General features: G+C 40.0%; 1 protein-coding gene and 1 pseudogene across 2 annotated transcripts in view; one reads left to right on the top strand and one right to left on the bottom strand.

Moving 5' to 3' along the window:
* Nucleotides 1–22,875, bottom strand: part of LOC102532295 (phosphatidylinositol 3,4,5-trisphosphate 3-phosphatase TPTE2-like) — a 98,193-nt gene that overhangs the window by 2,642 nt on the left and 72,676 nt on the right. For both annotated transcript variants that reach the window (XM_072976165.1, XM_072976166.1), the window contains exons 21-31: nucleotides 21,355–21,454; nucleotides 21,164–21,227; nucleotides 20,340–20,404; nucleotides 14,029–14,089; nucleotides 13,182–13,263; nucleotides 12,990–13,078; nucleotides 10,043–10,104; nucleotides 8,451–8,531; nucleotides 5,205–5,310; nucleotides 4,210–4,301; nucleotides 581–673 (exon numbers count right to left, since the gene is read on the bottom strand). In XM_072976165.1, the coding sequence (XP_072832266.1) occupies nucleotides 581–673; nucleotides 4,210–4,301; nucleotides 5,205–5,310; nucleotides 8,451–8,531; nucleotides 10,043–10,104; nucleotides 12,990–13,078; nucleotides 13,182–13,263; nucleotides 14,029–14,089; nucleotides 20,340–20,404; nucleotides 21,164–21,227; nucleotides 21,355–21,454 (895 nt within the window). The remainder of the gene's footprint in view (nucleotides 1–580; nucleotides 674–4,209; nucleotides 4,302–5,204; nucleotides 5,311–8,450; nucleotides 8,532–10,042; nucleotides 10,105–12,989; nucleotides 13,079–13,181; nucleotides 13,264–14,028; nucleotides 14,090–20,339; nucleotides 20,405–21,163; nucleotides 21,228–21,354; nucleotides 21,455–22,875) is intronic.
* On the top strand, nucleotides 17,198–18,423 carry LOC140685583 (serine/threonine-protein phosphatase 4 regulatory subunit 2 pseudogene; annotated as a pseudogene).

Genomic DNA, 22,875 nt, shown 5'->3' on the forward strand with positions numbered 1-22,875 from the left:
GATTTGAGGCTTAGAAATGTGCTGCATACAGAATAATACTCAGGCATACATTTTAGGACAGGTCAATATAAATTATACCCTCATGATATTCAGAGTGATGACAATGGCAGACATTCTTATTTTTCATAAGGAAAATATTGGATTAAATATACTATTTAAAATGAATTATATATCAATTGAGAGGAAACAAAAATCTCCCTCAAAGTGTTTTCTGAATTGTGGGGAGCAATGTGTTTTAAAGACACAAAACAAAAATGTGATCACCGCAATGTAGGAACACATACTTTTTTTTTTTTAAACATTCTGGTTTTTGTATTTTTCTTATTTGAAAATTAATACATGTAAATTGTGTGGAACTTAGGAGAAAAAAAAAACCAGATGAGCCATAAAAGATGTTTAATTACATCTGCTCTTTTTAAAAATTTTGTTACGGATGTGACTTGGTTTTCTCCCCCTCCCTGGCTAGGGGTTGACATCTGTCATCTCCCTTGTTGGGAACTGTAGCAAAGGAAATGCCAAACCAGAATCATTCAAAAGACCAGACAAGAAGAATAGCATAGGTTACCACTTGGTTACTCACCGAAGAGAGAAACCTCACTTTCACCTCATCATACAGAAATGGAGAGTTGAATACATTAATTGTTACTGTGTCTGATTCAGCATCATGAACTATCTGTGAACAAACACACGGAAATCAGAACTATAAACCTAGCTGATAATGAGGTAACAGTGAAGTCCCTGTTCACTTATTGAGGCTTCTTATACTTACCAAGTACTCTTGGTCTTATGGCCCAATCACTCCATGTATAAATATTAATCATTATTTCTGTAAAGTTGCAATACTTTTGTTTACCTTTTTAAAAAGTCAGCATGGTTGACGGTTATGGTGGGGCACTATTAAAAAGCAAGATTATTCAACTTAGACTTTAACCGAGAAACCATTACTGTTGAATGCGTCATCTGATGTTTATGTTAGGAATCTGTAGGCAGCTCAGTTTTAAAGCTAGCATCCACATTCAAAAAGCAAAGCATGATTGGTCACGTTTTATCAAGACTATTTTCTGATGGGATCATAGGCCTTGACCATAGCAGATTGATGGACGGAGTGACCAAAGATAGGTCAAGTCTCTAGAATGAATGACTTTGAAGCTATACTGAGTATGTCTTTGTTATTGAGCTACTGCTGTATGATAATGGTACCCACAATGAGAAAAGTCCACAGTAGACCCTGTGAAGAATAGAAAAGAAAGTGCAGATGCAGCTGATGCTTCCAGGGGTTAAACACATCAGGAGCAATAGCAGAATGGTGTATTATTACGTGTCAGGCTGTATGATGGAGACTAAGAGTGCTGTTGTGTGCTTCAGCGAGGTAGACTGAGGTGCAGAATGAGAAGGTCTCACCAAGGAGGCAGACATTGAGTTGGGCATGGAAGGATCTGTACAGATGAAGAGGAGGACCGAGGCGGGATCATGATGTGGAGTTGGGAAGATGCCGTCCTCACATGCTCCCAAGGACACGCCAACACTACCACTACCTAAAGAACACCTCTCTGAGAATGACCTGAAGACGAGCAGAACAGCTCTCCTACAGCTAAGGATACGAAGGAAAAACAGTGAGACAGGTCGGAGGGCCAGGGATGTGGTCTAATCAGGACCCACACTCCCAGTGTGGCTCCCCACAAGCAGGAGGGGATATCACAAAAATGGAACTTCTCCCTAAGGAGTGGTGGGGTGGGAACTCCACATCAGACACCCCACATCCGCACTGGGAAGATGAACCCCTGGTTGAAAACCAGCAGGGCTTGTGTCCGGGAGAGCCAAAGGGCTGCAGGAAACCGAGACTTCACTCTTAAAGAGCATGGGCACAAACTCACTTCACATCCTGGGGCAGGAGCAGCCATCGGAAAAGTGCTCAGGCCACACGTGAAGTAGATTCATTAACTTGAGGGTGAGTGCCAGAGGGGCAGGCATTTAAGAAATTCTCCCTCCACCTCGCTGGCCCAGCACTGATGGGCCATTTTGAACATCTGAACACTGCTTGCCAGGCCCCAGCTGGCACCCCTCCAAAGCGACTCCTATCCTGACACACCCAGCAGGAGTTCTCAACTGGGTCTGGCCCCCACTACCACCGCCTGTCCCCCTAAAGCAGCTTCCACCCTGGGCGGGGGTGGGGGGCAGTCTCACTCAACTGAGCCTGCAACTGTTGTGATGGGCCAGCCCTGCCCACAAAGGAGCTGGCAAGCTTGGGGGCCAGGCCCAGCCACTCGTGCACCTAAAGCAGCTGTGGTGCCACTCCAACAGGAGGGCCATGCACCCAAAAGGACAACAGCCCTGGCTCTGGCGACCAGTGGGGATTGCTCTTCTGGGTCCCAAAGGAAACCTGCATAAGGCTACGTTTTCAAGACCAGCTCTACCTAAAACACAGAAACAAACACAGGGAGTTAGGGAAAATGAGGAGGCAGAGGACTATGTTCCGAATGATAGAACAAGACAAAACCTTAGAAAAAGAACTAAACAAAGTGGACATAAGTAACCTACCTGGAAAAGTACTCAAAGTAATGCCCATAACGATGCCCACCAAAGTTGGGAGAAGAGTGACCACAGGGAGAACCTCAACAAAGAGGAATAGAACATAAAAATGAACCAACCAGAGCTGAAAAACACAGTAAGTGAAATGAGTAACACACGAGATGGGAGCAAAAGCACATCAGACGCAAAAGCACAGAAAGAGAACTAGTTACACCCACACAAGACTACCAGCTGATTTTTCAGCAGAAACTTTGCGGGGCATGTGGGAGTGGCACAAAATAGTCGAAGTACTGAGAGCAAAAACACAACCACGAATACTCTTATCTGGCAAGGTTACTGTTCACAATTGAAGGAGAGAGTTTCCCTGACAAGCAAAATCTAAAGGAAGTCATCACCACTAAACCAAAGACACTAACTGGAAAAGATACATGCACTCCAGTGTTCACAGAGGCATTACTTACGGTGGCCAAGATAAAGAAGCAACCTAATGTCCATTAACAGACAAATGGATCAAGAAGGTGTGGTATACACAATGGAGTACTAAACAGCCATAAAAAATGAAAACTTGCCATTTGCAACAACGTGGATGGACTTGGAGGTATTGTGCTAAGAGAAATAAGAGAAAAATACTGTTTCCTATCACCTGTGAAATCTAAAACATAAAATTAGTGAATATAGCAGAAAAGAAAGACTCATATAGAAAACAAACTAGTACTTACCAACAAGGAGAGGTAATGGAGTGGGGCAAGAGGGGCAGGGGACAAAGAGGTAGAAACTTAACATGTGAAATAAGCTACAGATATATTGAACAATACAGGGACTATAACCAATATTTTGTAATAACTATAAATGGAATATAACCTTTAAAAATTGTGACTATGTTGTACACCTGTAACATAATATTGGACATCAACGATACTTTTAAAAACATCCAAAAGAATTAAAAAATTAAAACAACAAAGGCTTTAACAAAAGACGAAAAAACATTAACATAGTAATAAAAGAATCCAGCAAGAGGATATATAGCACTTGAAGATGTTTATGCACCCAACACAGAAGTACCTCAATATGTAAAGCTAATAGTAACAGACAGCAATACAATAATAGTAAGAGATTTTTTCACACCCCACTTACAGCAATGAACAGCTCATCCGGGCAGAAAATAAAAAAGGGAAGCCCTGACTTTAAGAAGTCATTGCTAAGTCTAGAGATTCCTAAACCCCATTCCAGATTTCCTGAATCACACTTTTGGGGTACAGCCTAGGAACCTGCATCTTTACAAGTCTCTGGTTATTTTCAGGCATATTAAGATTTCAGAATCAGTGCCATATAATAAAATGATCAAGAAGAAGAGAATAGGACTAAAAGTGACCAGATTTATGAATTTAAAACTCAGATAGATTTCGGGGAACATGCCTGGCGTTGGTAGAAAAGTGAAGGCAAAGCACCTCTCTGAACTGAAAATGTATTCTGGAAAATGCCCTGAAAACTATTTTTGAACAATGAATTTAATTTAGCTCTTGACTTGAATCCAAATCCAGGCTCACCACGTTGGATGGTACCAGAGAGCAACGTGACCTCTCCCTGTGGTGAGCAATGGTCTGGGGAGGTCAATATGCTGAGCTGACATCTGGATTTAAAACAAACACCAGAATGTTCAGTTCACATACTTTCTCTTACCTTACAGTATCTGGAAGCTGAACAGGAAAAGACAGTCTTTCGTTTCATCATTATTTGTATTTCTAGATCACTTCCATCACCTTTTCCAACGCCTGAATGAAATTAAAGAGTTAGGCTGGTTAGAGCAAAGATCAAAATGTCTCACCAATTAACAATATGGATTAAAAAGAGAAAAAGTTATCCCAGCTAACAATGCATCAATATTGAATCATCTGGATCTTGCAATGGATTTTCTCTTTGAAAGACAAGTCTTTAAGTCCAATCCTGTCCCCTAAAGCAGAATTTATAAGGCTGGAGGAAAGAAAGACACAGTTCAGTTTTTTAGACTTAGAAACTCATGGCTTTACCTTTCTAGAAAAAAAAATTAGGCGACTTGTAAACTTTCTTGCTGATACGTTGCTTTCTTCAGACTTCTAGTCATGATGTTTCTTAATATTGAATAGTCTAAATGCCTCTTGCCCTAGTCCAGTTCCTTTTACAGTCTTTATGAAAATACATACATAGCCATAACCAAACATTCCCGCTATGTTCAGTATGTATTTACAATTGGTTTCTTCCTCTCTTTTTTTTCAACTGACCCATTTACTTTAGTATTTCCTTAAAGGGCTGGTTTCTCAAGCATCCAGTTAATTTTTGTTGCTCTCCTTCCAGCCTTGCACATTTCACTTAAATATGCACAGAACTAAAGGTACAGAACTAAAACAAGTATTCTAATCAAGTCATTGGCTCGATTGTTCTCTATTATGTTTGTTTTCATTTAAGTTTGTTCTAACACCACATTCTTGAATAGAATTTACTAACACCTGGAATAGAACTATCCAAAACTTGGTACCAAGAAGTTTATTTTAAAAAATAGAGTGGCATCCTGCCGAATCAGTCACATCACATCCACAGCCTGGTGGAGGGAGAGAGTACAGAACCCTGGGAAAACTGTCTGGAACGGTAAGAACATCGACCCCCCTGCCCAGTTCTCCAGTTCTCCACAGAGCACTTACCGTGAATTGAATAAATCACAAACTTGTTTATGTTGAGTATTTTCCTTGGAGGAAGATGCAAGTTGTAGGTATTTTTCACCTGCGCAAAATAGCCAACAAATCTACTCTGCAAAACGAGAGAAGTCTCAGTGTAAGTGGAGGTGAAGAGTCTGTAGTCAGCACTCCTGAGTTTTCTTAAGGAGAGGAATAGATGAAGGAAACATTTATCAGGTGCTATTTACATAATAAGGCATTTTGGCCTCACAACCGTATGTTGCCTCACAATGGAATATATACCTTAGGAAAAAAGACTGAGATAAGAGCCCCAGGGAAGTAACAAGGGAGGAGCCAGGTGCTGTTCAGAGGCTGCTGGGATTGAGAGCAACAGACGATGACATCACAGCAAGATGCAGTTAAGCGCAACTGTGAGACAGGTAGGTCTGAGGGGAGAAGCTTGGCCGTGACTGAGTCAAAGGAAGGTTTGTGTTTGGTGGAGAATGGCCTCCCCAGCATGCGAGAAGGAACATGTGAAAACTCAAGGGGAGACCTCCAGAGGCCAGCAGCACATCGTGCGCAGCCTTCTCTTGGTCCCAGCCAGCTAGCACTGCCTCACCTTCCATTTCCCCAATTCTACTTCTGCAAGGAAGCCCTGGGGATTCTCTTAGCCTAGTCCTTCTCCTATGCCAAGCCACTCAAAGGGCTCTCCTTGAATCTTTTTCTAAAAGCCGAAGAGTTTTGGTACTGAATCAATGGGGAGTTAAATAGCCACCAACCCTTCCCCACCCACTGGAAAGTGTTAGTAAAATTAACTACCATACTCTCCATCGGAAAGGGCCAATTAAGAGAAAGCCCTGGCACGTTCTTAACTCAGGGGCGGATGAAATGCAGTGTGTAGAACGGCCCACAACAGGGCAGGACCAGGCGGGCCTGGTACCTGAGCATCACCGCCCCGCAAGGAGGGAACTCCGTCATGGGGCCGAGTTCCCGCATCGCTAGCCCAGTGAATCAGAACAGACTCAGCTGTAGCCTAGGGTGTGCCACGTCTGAACTCAAGTTAGAGGAACTGCGCGTGACCACTGAGGAAATGGGGGAGAGCTGCTGGCAAGAGCGCCTGCCTCCAGATTCTCCGGCCACCTTCCACTAAAGGTTTGTGACCCATCTTGGCCCCTGAGCTGCTTCTGTTCTCACTCTTCCTTCTGCAGCCCCATACAGCGAGGGCTTGTAGCAGAAGTTAATAAAACCAACATGTACTTAGTATGCCCTTGCTGCAAACAAAGGAGACTGCATGAGGCACCTCGGGATGCCGAGGGTGGAAAGATGGAGAAGACACCAGTCCCAATAGCTGGAGAACGTCAAGTAACTCAGTCTCTAAAACGCAAAGGACTCTGTGAACTGGAAAGGCGGGAGACTGCTTCAGGCTGGGAGGGGAAATGGGCTCCAAGACAAGGGGCCCACGTGAGCACATGGGGGTGAAACGCAGACAGGCCTGGGAACGGCAGGCAGTCCAGACGTGTCAGAGCACAAGACATGTGGATGCACGCAGTGGAAGAAATGGTTGAAAAAAATCAAATCGTAGAAGATCTTGAGTGCTAGCTTCCAGCATGTTTGTTGCCATTGGCAGTGGGAAGCCAGTGTGGATTTTGAGCATGAAAAGGCATGATGAGAGCTGGGCTTCAGTAGTTCACGTGTTGCTTTTAGCCTATGGCCTGGGGCTGTCTTTTTTCCTTCTTTTTTTGGTTGGGTGTGACAGAAAAATATCAGTGGATAAGGCTGAATTCTTTTACCCCAAATTAGATGTCCTGAGCCGGCAGTTAACAGTGTTCTGCTAACGAAGCCGAGGGTGTCTATTCAGCTCCCATCACTTAACTCAAAGAAAACGTCCATTCACAGCCCTACCCGTGTTGACTTAAGAATTCCCAACCCCCCTCACTTTGGTGTGAGGGGCAACATAGAAAAGGCAAGAGGTGAGAATCTGTTCACAGGATGGGAAATAACAGGCTTCAAAGTTTGATAGATCTGGATTTCAGTTCTTGGTTCAAAAAGTTAATTTCTCTGAGCCTCAATTTCCCATTCTGTAGAATGGGAATCATAATGGTGCCCACTCACTGAATTACTGAGAACATTAAATGAGGTAATGAATGCAAAACTTTCAGCATGATTCACCAAAGTCTAGGATGTTGTAAATTCTATAGGATAAATGCCCCGGTTTCTACAGTAAATAAATTACAAGGAATAAAAGAGAAATGGGAAACTTATCAACAAAAAGAGACAAAGAGACATAGCAACCCAATGAAATGTGCACCCTTGTTTGGATCCTGATTGAAACAAACTAAATTTTAAAGATTTTAAGATAATTATGGAAATAAAAATAAGGACTATATATTTGATATTAAGGTCTAACATTTTAGATATGTAAATGGTTTTAAGGTTTTTTGTTTTTTGGGGGGTTTTTTGGTGGGATACTTACGGGATAAAATGATCTGATGTCTGGGATTTCCTTCAAATAATCTGGGTTTAGAGAAAACGTGGTGCGTGGGTGTGCGTGAGGAGGCGGGGAGGGAAGGGATGAAACGTGGCTGGCTACGTGATGAAACGGTTGCTGAAGCTGTGTGATGACTGCAAGGGGGTTTAATGTACGACTATCTTGCCTTTTTATGTTTGAAAAAGCCCGTAACAAAATGTTTTCAAAAGGAAAAAAATAGGGAAATAGCATATATTTCACGTGGATTGTCTGAGTATTAAAAAATATGTAAAAGTACAATAGTGTCTAGTGTATAATAGGTTTTTGAAAAATGTTACTTTTTTCCTTTCTTTCCTCCCACCTTCTTTCTGTCTCTGCCTCTCTCCTCCTCCCCACTCGCACATGTGTGTATATACACACACGCTTGTGATGTTCTGCAAGAGCTGAGTTGCCCTAAGGGGGCTTGTGAAAGACTCAGTTCCTCTTCACAGGAAAATAAAAGGATGGCGACTTTAGATAATCTTCAGGGGTCTGGATCCTTTGGAACTGGCCCTTCCTGCTTTGGTAAGGGAGTCAGCTCCTGAACTCTGCAAACAGTAGCCAATATAAAACGGGAAGCAGGGTGCTCTGGGGAGAACTCGGTGCTGGCAAAGTGCAGGCAACGCCGTGCAGGGCTCGCGGCCTCTGGAGGGACCACGGCCTGGCACGGGCACCCAAGGAGGACAGGCTACAGGGAGACTAGGTGATAGGCACCAATCGTCGCCTAATTCCTCGGAGCACCCTCCCTTTTAAAAAAGAAAACTTACCTGAGAAGGAGTCTCTATTCCCTGATATTTGTTGCTGGTGGATTTATCTGTTCGTTGTTCTCCAAAATAATTCAGGCTGTCCTGCAGAAAAGGGGACAGTCCGATCATGGGTCATCTGCACTTTCCTTTCCCGAATAAGGCATTCTTAAAGCTCCTAAGGACGCGTTATTTCCTTAAGTCAGTGGTCTCAGGGCAGAGGCTACCCAACATAACAGAGTTAACAGAGCCACATCAAGGCCTGCCCTCATTCAAACGGTCATAAAGACGTGGAATTTCAGAGCTGGGGAGACCTCAGAGATCATCTGGTCCTTCTTCCCATTTTTCCATTTTACAAATGAAAACAACTGAGACCAAAAGAAAACCAAGTGGCCTGTCATTGGAGATGTAACAGCCTGTCAGAGCTGGCCCAGGCCTGGAGCACTGGTCTTGGGCTCCAGACCAGCGGCTTTCAAACTTGTTTTTAAAGCTACAATCCACATTCATAAACCTGGGAGATACCAACACATACACACACACAACTAAAACAAAAGCTTCACAAAACAGTACTTACCTTTTGATGTTTTCTATTCTAATCTATTCCATTTTATTTTAAAAGTGCTGGTCACAAGCCAATGAATTGATTTCACAACTCACTAAGAGATTGCGACCCACAGTTTGTCCTAGAACGTCCCTTTTCCTAGGCTGTGGGTCTCAAATGGGAAGAAAGCCACCGGCGGCATCAGAGCGCTGGGCCCTGTGCAGAACCCCAGCCAATCTTCTCGGGGCCGCAGGTGGAGGGAGGAGCAGAGCTGCTGGGAGTGTGCCCTCCAAGTGGGAGCTTCTCAGCAAGATCACAGCAGACAAAAGAGTGAGAACCCTGCTTTATGAAGTAGAAGCAGCCCTTCCTGTCTTCTCAGAAATTTCCAGAGGGCGCCGGCCCCACAGATACTGACTATGGAAAGATAGTAACATCCCAGAGAGACTTTGTTCCGAGTTGGAAAAGGATGCCTTTTACCTACTAGCACTTCCAAGGATGTGCAGGGTCCTTAGAAAATTTCCCTAACCAGTCTTCATGTCACTCTTGTGAGGAAGGAGGAAGGCCTACAGCTGGTGGGAGTGAGAGCAGGCCTGCGACCAGGGGAGGCAAGTCAAGCTTCTTGGACGCTGAGGCTTTTTGCACTTGCATAATTCGACCTTACTCCTTTCACACTACCCCTGCCTCTACTGGGTCCTGTCTTTATTTAAAATGTTGGCATTGTATCCATGATGGATCTTTGGGCATTAATTTTGGTTTTAAAAAATATTGCATTAGAAAATTATTGATCTTAATTACTGAGAGTTGGGGCATTCCCTTACATCTTGTGCCTGAGATGAGCGTCTCGCTGACCTCACCCCTCGGTCCTGGCCCAGAGGAAGAGACACTTAGGTCAGTTACTCACTAGCACTAGCTAAACAGGAAAATATCAAAACCCAGCTTCCAAATAACCGCCTCTCTGATTACAATTTCACCAAGTACCATGACACAGGGAATCATCTCGCATCCTCCCAGTGAGGCTGCAAAGCTGGCAAATTCAATCAGCCTAAGACAGAGTCTGTGGCAGCATCTTCCATACCTCCGCAGTTGTAAATCGTTCACTGGCAAGCAGGTAGGCACAAATCATGGTCCCAGTTCTTCCTAGAAAAGAAGTTCGTTCAGGACCATAGTTCATGGCAGTCCTGAGGATACTACTACCCTCAGAAATACAGTTCATGTTGGACTGATTTTTCTTTCACCCTAAAAGTACTAGTTCAAAATATTCAGAGATAGCCAAAGCTGTTTCCTGACCCTGAAGCTCCACCTGGAATGTGGTGCTGACTGTGTGCCTGAATGGGCACACGCATGTTGCTCCGGATCAGGACCCCTGCGCCTGCAGGAGCAGACAGCGGCAGTCAGCTCTAGGGCTCTACAGCTGAAGAGATGCTCGCCAGGGAAGGGCTGATGCCACATCCCGCTTTTCTACTGACGTCAGTAAGAGAAACTATAAAACATGGACAGGACGCAAAACATCGTCTAGCCCTGGCAAAATACCTATTATTTCTTCCATTTGAGAGTTTCAGTGTGTTACAAAACATTTGAAAGCAGGAAGAACAGTACAATGAACCCCCATATTCCTGTTTTCCAGATTCCATGTCATATTAATTACTATACTTGTTTAATTTTTCTTCTCTTCCCTCTCTCCCTCCCTCCCTCCCTCTCCCCTTCCCTCTCTCCTGGAGCATTTTAAAGCAAACTTGATTTCATGCCATTTCATCCTCAAAGTCCCATGTTTTATTCCACTTTATATTTTTGTCCTGCCACACAAAAATTTGAGTTTAAAAAGTATGTTGCTTCTTTTATTTCTACAATGATCTGCAGCTTTTGTCTTAGCCAGTACAGGCTGAACTCGTTTTATGTAATTCCAAACCAACCCTTTTAACTTGAGATACACTCTCTTTTCTATTCTATCCTTTAAAAAAAATGAACCTAAATTTATTTTGCAAACTGTAGTTTGAAAACCACTAAGACAAGTACTTCCAAAGAGGACTTTGTACCATCCTGTGCTGTGATCAATAAAAACTTCTTGTTAGAAAAGGCTATTGACCATTAACAATCTAGCTCTCAGTTGTATAGACTGTGAACATTTCAATTTTAGATGACATCTCTGGGTCTTTATAACCCTAATATTTTCCCATTTGAAAGAAACTTCTGCTGATTCACTTCCTGGTGACTGTGGAGAAGTACAACCACAGATGTAGTAGATGCTCTCTCATCCAGTCAAGTCAGGTATTCAAGGAATCATTCCAACAATTTATACTTGAGGGGAGGGGATAGCTCGGTGGTAGAGCGCATGCCCAGCCACGCACAAGGTCCTGGGTTCAATCCCCAGTACCTCCATTAAATAAGTAAATAAATAAACCTAATTACCTCCCCAACAAAAATAAATAAAAATTAAAAAAATGATTTATATTTGTCTTCAGTATTTCAACTTACAACATAAATATATATTCATTTGCTAAACTTTTGATGTTGGACAAAGGTTTTAGCTTTTTAAGTGTGAGTCCCTCCACTGGAGTTCTTTCTTGGAAAGGCCAGGCACGCACTCTACCACTGAGCTCATTATTTGCAGACTAGAAAAATCCAAGTAAATCTATAAGCTAACTGCTAACACTACTGAGAGAGTTGAGGAAGATTGCTAGAGACAAGGTCAACATTTTAAAAAATTGATAGCTAGAAGGATGCAGGTTGAAATTTTTAGAGTAATTACCAAAGGAGTATCAAAAGAGTGTATGACTTCCAAGTTAATAGTGGGGGAGGAAGAAATTATACTGTAAAAATTCGATCAAACCAAAATGTCAGTAAGGATACAGAAGATTTGAATAAAACAATTAACAAACAACCTAATGGACACATATGGAACACTATTCACCACAATGCACCATACACTTCCAAGTGCACAGAAATCATTTGATAAAACTGACCAAATTCTGGGCCATAAAGCAAGTCTAAACAAATTTCAAAGAACTGAAAAAAAATACATATGTTCTCTGACCACAATACAATACAATCAAAATCAATAACTAGAAAATAATAAAAAAAATCCTATGTTCAAAAATAAGAAAATATACTTCTATATAATCCATGAGTCAAAGAAACAAGCACAATGAAAATTAGAAAATATTTTGAACTAAACAATAATGAAAATACTACATATAAATACTTGGAGGAAGCTAAAGCAATTCTTAGAGCCCCTTTTGTAGCCTTAAGTGCTAAAGAGAAAAGAAAGGCTGAAAATCTATGACTTAATCATCCACCTCAAGAAGTTAGGAGAACAACAAATTAAACCAAAGAAAGTGGAAGAAAGGAAACACTAAAGATATATAGTAACTGATGAAATAGAAAACAAATATCAGAGAAAATCAGTAAAGCCAGAAAACTGGGTTCTTTGAAAGGATTAATTAAATTAATAAATCCCAAATGAGACTAATCAAAAGAAAAAAGAAAGAAGATGCCAAGAAAGTAATGTAAGGAATGAAAAAGGGAACCCACTGTAGACATTAGTATTAGATGATGTTGTAAACAATCTGATGCCAGGACATTTGAAAATAGACAAGAGAAATCACACTCAACCTTCCTTAGTTCTCCTCTTCCTGCTTTCCTCCCTTCTTTTTTTTTTAAACGTTTTTTATTGATTTATAATCATTTTACAGTGTTGTGTCAAATTCCAGTGTAGAGCACAATTTTTCAGTTATACATGAACATATATATATTCATTGTCACATTTTTTTCTCTGTGAGCTACCATAAGATCTTGTGTATATTTCCCTGTGCTATACAGTATAATCTTGTTTATCTATTCCTCCCTTCTTTACTCTTTCTTCCCTTCCTCCCCACTTCTTTCCCTTCCTTCAGTCTTGAAGCTAATAGTATAAGATGTTAACAATGATTAATACCAGTTAACCGCAGTATGTATCTTGTTCACACACTTTAATACATTTTTCAAATTTCTTTAGAAAAAGAAATCAAACAGAAAAACGTTTTTACCTTTGCCCCCCTTGCAGTGAACCACTATGATGTTTTTCTCGTCTTGAGCCATCCACTTTTCTACGTCTCTGGAGAACGCCAACATCTCACTGATTCAAAGGTAAGAGTTTTAGCTGAATTAAAATCCGTCCCCCAAAATCAAGCCCAGCTTATTTAGCCCTCTTCTGACGGCCAACCTGGCATCACACTTACATCAGAGAGGGGACATTGTGATCATCAATCATGTACTGACGGACCCTGTGATGGAAGTACCTGGGGTCATAAGCTTTTTCACCTGAAATACACGATGCATAGGTCATATCTCTAATCTTAACAAGCATAGTAAGTGATCAAGTTATGATTAGGTTATACTTTCCTATTAGAAGTTCTTTATCTATCTTTGAAAGGAGCTTTCTGATTGGCTCCTGCTGCTCCAAAAGAAACAGAAGGGTCTTAAAAACGTAAGTATAGTAGTGGTTTGTCTATCTTGAGGAAGTTAAGCCCACATTATCTTGGTTTATTTACTAAGCCTGACTTGTAATTTTCTACCAGACTACTTGTTACATTAGCATAAGGTTACACAGAGCAGAAGCAAATGTGGCCAACCGGAAGGCCTGCAGCCTGAAAATGTCCATTTAATATTCAGAAAGAGAAAAAAAATCACGAGAGTAGCAAGCTGGGATGTAATCTGTTTTCTACAGGGTTTTATTGTTTTTCCCACATAGGGCCCTAGTCACCTTACACCTCATTCCTAGCGGGTTAGAGAATGCATTTGTCGAACTGTCTTGTCTTCAAAACACAAGTTGGCAGGAAAAACAGAAATATTCTCCTAAACCTGCTACCACTAGAGCCGACTCCTGCTAAAATGCCTCCCCCTCCAGTCCCCCGCCTCCCTCACAGGGCACTTTATTTGTGCTCTTGGGTTATCTTTTCCTACCATGGAGGGCTGGGGCAACCAACAATACTTATGATTAAATAAAATGTAAAAACAGAATCATCTTCTTATATGCAGTGATCTGTTTTCTATCTATCGTAGCAAAATGTCTAGTCATGTACATACTGCAAAGATTGTAGACTTGATAGTGGTCTGGATGCTTCGTATCCAGGAACCGCATGACTTCCTACAAAAGATTGACACATACCTTACATATGTCCACGTGGCACCAACACAAACCATTTCCTAGGAGTCACCTAAAATGGTTACTACTTTTTATTCACTTGTCCCTCACATAGCACCTTTTAGGGGTGACTCAGGGACTAGAAGGATACACACAGTCCAAGTCATATCTAACCTTCAAATAGCCCCCCAAAGTTGTCCCTGACGACTCTGATTAGCCTCGACTATAAACACACATTGTTTAAAGCTACCAGAGAGGGAAATTAGAGGCTTAACAAGCTTTAAGAAAATTTGTCTCACATCGTTAATTCACAGTAACATGTGGTTCTTACCTGGATCTGATTCTGAATAGATAGGCCTTTTACATAAGAATCTGGATGTTACAAGTTACTCAAGCACAGTTTAAATAAATAAAGGCAAAAAAGGTATGGCATGATTGTCTATGTGTACACATGAGAGAAAATGATAAAGACATTATATTACATTTTAGATAACTGGTGGCAATGCAGAGACTTTCTTGGCTCGTCTATGTTTTCTTACATTCCAAAATGAATATAAATGCATGCATGCGTGTATGTGTGTACACACACATGTGTACATGTATAATTTTAAAAATGAGAAATAAATAGTGGTTATTATTTAAAGTACAATTAATATCACCATACTGATGCAACAATATTTCCAGCCAACTTATCCATCTGAAACACATACACGTGCAAGTGTGTCTATAACAACAAACATGACTGTAAAAAAGTTCAAAACTTGATTAGTGTAGTACCCTCAGAGCAATGTTTCCTGGCTTAATATTGAGAAAACAGAGGCCCATTGTCTATCTTATCATGTTCCTTGCTTTGGAGATGAAGGTTCACCCTCCTTACTGGCATGTGGTAGCCACAGAGATCAAACTTCCACCACAGTGCTTGCTTGAAATTCTAGTGTTTGCTCTATTACTATTCAATGATGTTCAAAATATAACCCTGCAACTTTCTTCCCTCTTAAGAATAAAGGGGAACCACAGGACTGTTTAGCATTTATGTCAGGAGTCAACCATGGCCAGAACTGAATATTGCACCCTTTAGTCAACCTTGATTTAACATAGTTTGTGGATGCCTCTTAACATAAAAACGACAAAGGCATTCTCTGTGCCAGATGTACTGTGATCACTAAACAAACAACCACAGAGGCAGCTCCACTGCCCAGTTCTCAGGCTGACCGGCCTTAGCTGAACTAACACCTCAGACGTGAACCAGCATGCCGACAAAAGATGAGTGAATGCTAATATGGGCAGCAGATATGTTTTTGAGGTGGTTCATGATTTATGGATTTTATGAAAACAGAGGATTTATTTCTTCCTCAGATATGCTGATTAAAAATGGTAAAGAGATCAATGACTTAGAACTTTGCCAATATTCCAAGGAGATAAGAGCATAATAACCGATAGAAACCACTCAGTCTAGATGGTCCAGAGACCATCAGGAGCCAAGAGTGATGTCTTTGCTCGGGTTCACGTTCTAAATGAAGTTTGGGCCTTTTTAAGAAAACACCCCAGCTAATATGAATTGTTGTCAGATTGGTATTTATCACCACCAAATCTACAAAAGAAAACTGGCTTCCTTTAGACAACTTAGAGTTAACTCATAGTTATCAGCTCAACCTACTGAAAAGCAATATTGGTAATTGAGGGGTGCTTTGTTCATAAAGATGGAGTCTGGCAATTTTGAGATGGCTGCCCTGAGGTGCTATAATCCATCCGATAAACCCTGGTCGAATTACTCCATAACTGTTTTCACTGTGGAAGAGATAATGTAGTTTCCACATGAACTAGTGGTTCGGAAATTTTTTCAAAATTGGCCAAGGGAGTGGTAAAATTGTGATATCTTATAAATAGTCTCACCTGGGCAAGATATGGTTCAGATCCTCATTTTCAAGTCCTTTTTAAAATAAACATTTATAAATGGATTTTATATAACTGCCCAGATCTCTGAGTATGTATTGGTTATTGCCTGTAATTTTTTTGCATGCAGAAAAACATTTCCCTGCCTTGGAATAAGATAGAATGGGTCCATTAATGCTCCCAATTCGTCATCCCCTTCACCTATTTTGCACCTCTTCCCACACCTTGGTGCTTTATTCTTAAGGGCAAAATGTTAGAAACAAGACAAGGTCCATCAATAGGAGAAATAAGCAAGTTGTGATATACACATACGATAAAATATATGCCAGCAATAAAAGGAACAAACTACTGATATACACAAAAATACAGATGACTCTGCAAATAATAATTGAGCAAAATTAGCCAGATACAAGAAGCAGATGCCTTGTGTTCATTTGTATCTGTTTCAAGAATTGACAAAGCTAGCCCATAGTGTAGAGATTAAAACAGTGCTCCCTTCTGCTCGACAGGAGGATTGGCTGGAGCACCAGTCAACTTCCTAAGATGCTGGAAATAGTCAACATTTTGACTACAGTGTAACATGGGTATATAAATTTGCCAAATCTCAAGCTATACTCTTTTGTGCATTTTACCACATATAATTATAAAATACAACAACTTTACCACATATATTTTAGTCCAAAATGAATATTAAAATATCATTTAAAAATGAAAATGAAAAATAGATAGCAAGATAACATATTCATTCTGAATCTTGAAATCCAAATCCTTGTACAGAAAAATCTAATAACACATTGTTTTAAAAGGTAAAAAGTAAAATAAGTACAAATTTGGAGGATTTATACACAAGTTCTGAAGATTTACTATTACTTACAGATGGCCAGCTGGCACATGAAAAGATGTTCAACATCACTAACTACTAGAGAAATGTAAGTCAAACCCACAACGTTACCTCATACCTGCTAGACAAGAAATAACAAGTGTTGGAAAGGATGTGGAGGAAAGGGAACACTCAAACACTGTTTGTAGGACTGTAAATTAGAGCAGCCACTATGGAAAACAGAATGGAGATTCTCTCCCAAAATTATGAATAGGACTAGCATATGACCCAGCTACTCCACTTCTGGGTATATAGCCAAAGAACACACACAAAAACACTAATTCCAAAAGATACACACACCCCTATATTGATTGTAGCATTATTAACAGTAGCCAAGATATGGAAACAACCTAAATGTGCACTGTCAGATGAAGAAAGAAGATGTGATACACACACACACACACACAATGGAATACTACTCAACCATAAAGGAATGAAATCCTGCCATTTGCAACAACATGGATGGACCCTGAAAATATGCTAGGTGAAGCTGTTACGCAGAGAAAGACAAACACTGTATGATTTCACTCATATGTGGAATCTGAAAAAAAAAAGCAAACAAAAGAAAACAAGACCAAACTGGAAGATAAAGAGAACAGATTAGTGGTTACCAGAGGGAAAGGGATTTGAAGTGTGGGTGAAATGGGTAAAGAGGGTCAACTGTATGGTGATGGAAGATAACTAGACTTACAGTGGTGATCACTTTGTATTGTATACAGATGTTGAATCATAGTGCTGAGCACCCGAAACTTATATAGTTAAGAGAGAGAGAATGAAGGATGGAAGGAAAAGGGGGAGAGAGGAGAGGGGAAAAAACAAAGAGAGAAAGAAATGGTTTTCCTGAGATCACAGTCAGCAAAGAGTCCTTACAAACTTAAACCATGATGAGGACAAAAATCACAGTGACTCTCTGACATCTCGATCAGAAGGTTTCTCAGTGAGCTGTATAAAAAATAAACATCTAAATTAGATGCTCTAGAAGCTGAGGGGTAGGAGGTTAAAAATCTCAAGTTTGACAAAGAAAGTGAAGTCAGAGAGATGGCCAAACAACTTCTAGTGAAATATCTTCAGTTATGCAAGAAGAAACAGAAGAACCGTCTCCATCTAAGAATAAAGACAAAGAAGGTAGTTGTATCAGGCTGTACTGTACAGAAGAGAATGGAGAGGAAGAGAATCTTTAACAGCATCTATCAGAAGTGATTCCAGAAAAAAAACAATCAAGAAAAAGAATCTGATGGTCCCTTAACCATGAATGAAGAGACTTCTGAGGAAAAATCAAATGGAGGAATCTCCTGAAGATGGTGAAAGGCCCTGCTAGCAGGATCTTGACTGTCATGAAACAGAAGAATCAGGAGGAACCAATACCAGTCGGGATGGAGAGGTTCTCTCAGAATCATCCACAGACACTGACAAGGAAGCCGCAGCAGTCACCGCTGAACTGATGGAAAGGCTGTTAGAAACACTGAACGTGCAGTATTTCACATTCAGTTCTGATTTACACCACATGAAATTTTTACGTAATCAAGTAGTTTTTAAAGTGAAAGGTAATAATTACAATTCTTAATTCTTTTGGAGAATATCACCTTTAGTTTACACAGATGCAAGAAAGATTTTGTCTTGTCTTTTTCTGACAGCTCTGGCAGTTTTCAAATTTTGGTCATAGTTTCAAAATTTACCATGTGAATTAAAGGGTTTCATGGTAGTCATATATTATTTATAGTATATAAATTACATATGTTCATCTCTCGCAAAAACAGAAAAATACAAAATTTGCTCCCCTAGAATAATATATATTTATATGTAATATATATGTGTTTATATATATATATATGTTATATAATACAACCTAGGTAAGATAATATATATTATATAACATTATATAGAAATAATTACCAAAAAAAGAAATAATTACGTTGTATACAATTATGCAATATACATTTATAAAGAGTAATATATATTTATATGATTTATATGTAATTTTGTTATACAACTATATACTATATAACACATAATATATATTTCAATTTATTTTTAAGAGGAAATATTATTCTAATAAATATTGTATAATTATATATACTATATATCATCTAATATATGATATATAGGACAGTATATATAATACATATTATATATAATTATATACACATTATTCTGGGGGAAATGTTATCTTTTTCTGTTTTTATAAGATGTAAATACAGTGGGATACTATTTCTATTACTAATGACTGAGTTCACATCTTTCAAGGCAGTTGTTTTTTTCCTCTAATTAAAAATCTGATCCTTGTGAAACCATGGAAATGTTAATTCTGTTGAAATATCAGGTTAAACACATTCTGAGAGATCTGTTCAAAACTAAAATTCTTTTGTATACTTTTGTGGTGTTTGAGAAAAAATTTTATTATTTATGAGAAAATGTGTTTTATCTTGGAAACTGTATTCAAACATTTGCTTACTATTTTGTAGAATTAATATGCTGATGAAGCCAACATGACCATTTCAGAAGAACTGGGCAGGTTCATTTTGCTTGCTTTTCTGAACAATTGTGAATATTTTATGTTTCTTTCTAACATATTCTAGAGTATTGGAATGTCAAAAATAGTATGAAACACAACTGTACTGGAAAAATTAATATATTACTTTAATGACGTACCTGAGCAAAATGACTGAAGGTGCACTACTGTATACACACCCACACACACATAAACTTCTTAAACAATGACTTTAAACTGGAATTTCATAGTAAACATTGTTTAATGTTTGAACTTTAACCTACAGAATCTAAAGCAGTATGCTTCCACCGTAATTTAGGCTCTAAACCTAAGAATACACATTTTAGTTAAAGAATTCTCATCCTTCTCCCCTAGGATAGACCACAAAAAATGGCCATAATTTGCTGCAATTCCTGTCTGCCAGAGATGAAATCCATTTTCTACTTTTTTAATCTAGACTGCATTTGTTGTTTCCTTGTCTGATAGAATGAGGCAGAAGCCACATTATCCTAGTTTTGAGCCTGGGCATTTAGGGGCTCTGCATTCTTTTGCTTGCTGCTCGTGGGGTCCTTGCCACTGCCTTACATGAACAAGCCCAAGCTAGCCACCTGGGAGAATGAGACATCGCATGGAGACATCCAGTCATGCTGTTTTAGACTAGCCAACCTTCAGACGTCCAGGAGCTGCCCACAGATGCATGAGTTGGCTTTGCTGAAAGCCAGTCGCTGATCAGCAGAACCACCCAGTTAAGCCCGACTCAAATTCACAAACCACATTATCATGAGCTAAGTAAACAATTGCAAATATAAATCATTTAAGTTTTGAAGTGGTTTGTAACACAGCAAAAGCTAGTTGATATCAACCCATGATAATTTTTTACCTGAAAGAGTAAGTTTTTAGGAGAATACTACAATCTTTGGGCCAATATTATCTTATGACTCCACAGTCTGTTTACTGAGAAATATGAGAATTTGTTGGATAAATCCCCTTACCTTAATGGGATTCCTATAGAAAGACTGCCTTCCAGAAGATGGGAATGACATGGCAATAATACGTTCTGGAAGTCAAAACAGTCACTATTATGAATGTTATAGGTTATAGATGTGAAACAATATATGAGAACTCAGTTTACATGTAATCAGACTCCTTCTTCATAGAAAGAACTGTCAGGATTGAGAAGGACAACAAAAAAGCTAACTAACCCTCAGGATAATCAACATAACATGTTGAAGTATCCAATATTATGACCATTAAACTCAACATAGTGTTGAAGACTCACTTGGTTCCAAGCCTTACGCAACAGATTTGTGTTGACGGTAGCCTGAAGCGCCCCCCTGTGGTAGGAATTTATTTCTTATTTAAACACCAAAATAAAATGAGAACTCTGGGCTCCAGCAATGCTGGGAATTCCCAGGGTGCTTTCCAGTGCTCCTGACTCAGAAACCTGAGACCTACAAAGCAATGACCTTATCTCTGGGGTTCTAAAGAACAGGTCTCTCTGAAATCCTTGGGACCAAGGGTAACTACTAGAACTCAATAAATTCTAAGCCAAACAAATGGAGTCAGGTGAAAATCCATCCAACTTTCTGTACTATAAACAAGTAGGCTGGATTTTAGATGACAACTAAGATTTTCCACTGTCAGGGTTAAACCCCAAATATGTCACACTACCAGAGTGGCGTATGTCTTCAAGGATAAAGAATGTTTTGAAAGAATATGGCTTAGACAGGACAAGAACAAAATAATCATATAATTACTCACACACAAGAAAAATGTGACCTTTATATAGGCAAATCAACAGTTAAAGTTCACAAACCAGTAACATAAGTGAGGTCCAAGTCAAATCCATCCTTTTCGTATCGCCGTTTGTTTTCTGAAACCTGAGAGTTTAAAGCATCATTAATTTGTAAAAAAAAAAAAAAGAATATATGGATATCTACAATGCTTGCAAGTATTTTCCAAAATACAAACATTTTTTTGCATCATTGACATTTTTTGTCCACTTACGATCCTTCTGGTCAGCACTTCAAGGTGTCTTTCTTGATGATCCAGATTAACAGCTCTTAACAGAACGAAAAGTCGTAGAGGTCGGGTAAAAACTGTCAATCTAACGATAAATGAAAAAGATCCGTTTCTGTTTTAGTCCATGTTGACAAAATCCTCTGTTTCTAAGTCTAGAGCAGTGGCTCTTAACCAGGGGCAATTTCACACACACACACACCACCCCCTAATCCATCCACCCCAGAGCATGTTTGGCAGCGTCCAGAGACATTTTTGGGAATCACAGCTGTATGTGAGGCGGTGCTACGAGCATCTAGTGCGTAGAGGCCAGGGATGCTGCCCCACACCAATGCACAGGGCAGCTCCCTTACTAAAAGCTCGTCCAAAGTATCAGTAGTGCGGAGAGGTTGAAAAACTCTGGACTAAAGAAATAGTTCAATGATAGACTCTCAGAATTTGTGGATTTAACTTTTGCAACTTAAGAGGAGAATTTTTCAATCTTTTCCCCATCAAAACAGAGTTCTTGTTCACCTTTGTCATTCCCATGAGTAATAGAGGCTCACCAGAACTGTTAACACACAACAGGCAGGCAGGAGATTGAGGTACTTTCCAAGTGTCTCTCTTACCATCAGGAAGAAACTGAGTGGCAGAGAACTGACGGTTTGGACCAGTGCTTCTCTGACTGGAGTGTGCATACTGATTCAGTAGGTCTAGGGTGGGCCCTGAGGTGCTTTTCTTCTTGCCTTCAGCAATGCTGCGGCTGCCTGTCTGAGGACCATACTGGCTCGTTATTCTAACTCCAAAAGCCTATCAAACACTGTCAAGTTTTGCTGAGACCCGAATTAAAGTCCTGAGAAGCTGGAGTGCAGAGAGCAGCAAGCTATTTGACTAATGAATAAGCCTAGAGAGCCGCCCAACATCTACATCCCACAGCACGCTTGCTCTTCTGTTCCTCATGCCATAGCAGAAAGAAGAGGGAAAAGAACAAGGCCATCAGTCTCTCATACACATTTTTGTTTCCTGGTCCCTAACAGTTCTAACTCTGCCTCAGTTTTCTTCATTTCAAGGGTACTGCAGAATTCTCCCTCTGTGATGCCCTCCGTGTCACCTGGTTTTCTGTTCCATCTGTTCTTTTTTAGAGAATCATCATTGGAGTCACTCAAATTTTGCAGAGACTCAAACCAAATACTCTTGGAGGATAGTGTAGCTCAGTGGTAGAGCGCATGCCTAGCATGCATGAGTTCCTGGGCTCAATCCCCAGTACCTCCATTAAAATAAATAAATAAACCTAATTAACTCCGCACCACCACCACTACCGCCAAAAGAGCTATACTGGCACAAATCAAACCACATACTCTCGGTTGTAGGAAAGACCCAGGAATTTCATGTATAAGAAGTTTGCAGTTGAAACTCAAGTGGGAACTTCAAAATGCAGAGAAGTTAAAGTTAAGACAAGAGGCAAGTCCCCAATTTCTTCTTTGGGTGCTCTGTCTTCTTCATTCAGCTAATGGTACACCCTTCACTGGT

This window comes from Vicugna pacos, chromosome 14 (assembly GCF_048564905.1).
Source record: "Vicugna pacos chromosome 14, VicPac4, whole genome shotgun sequence".
Taxonomy (NCBI): domain Eukaryota; kingdom Metazoa; phylum Chordata; class Mammalia; order Artiodactyla; family Camelidae; genus Vicugna; species Vicugna pacos.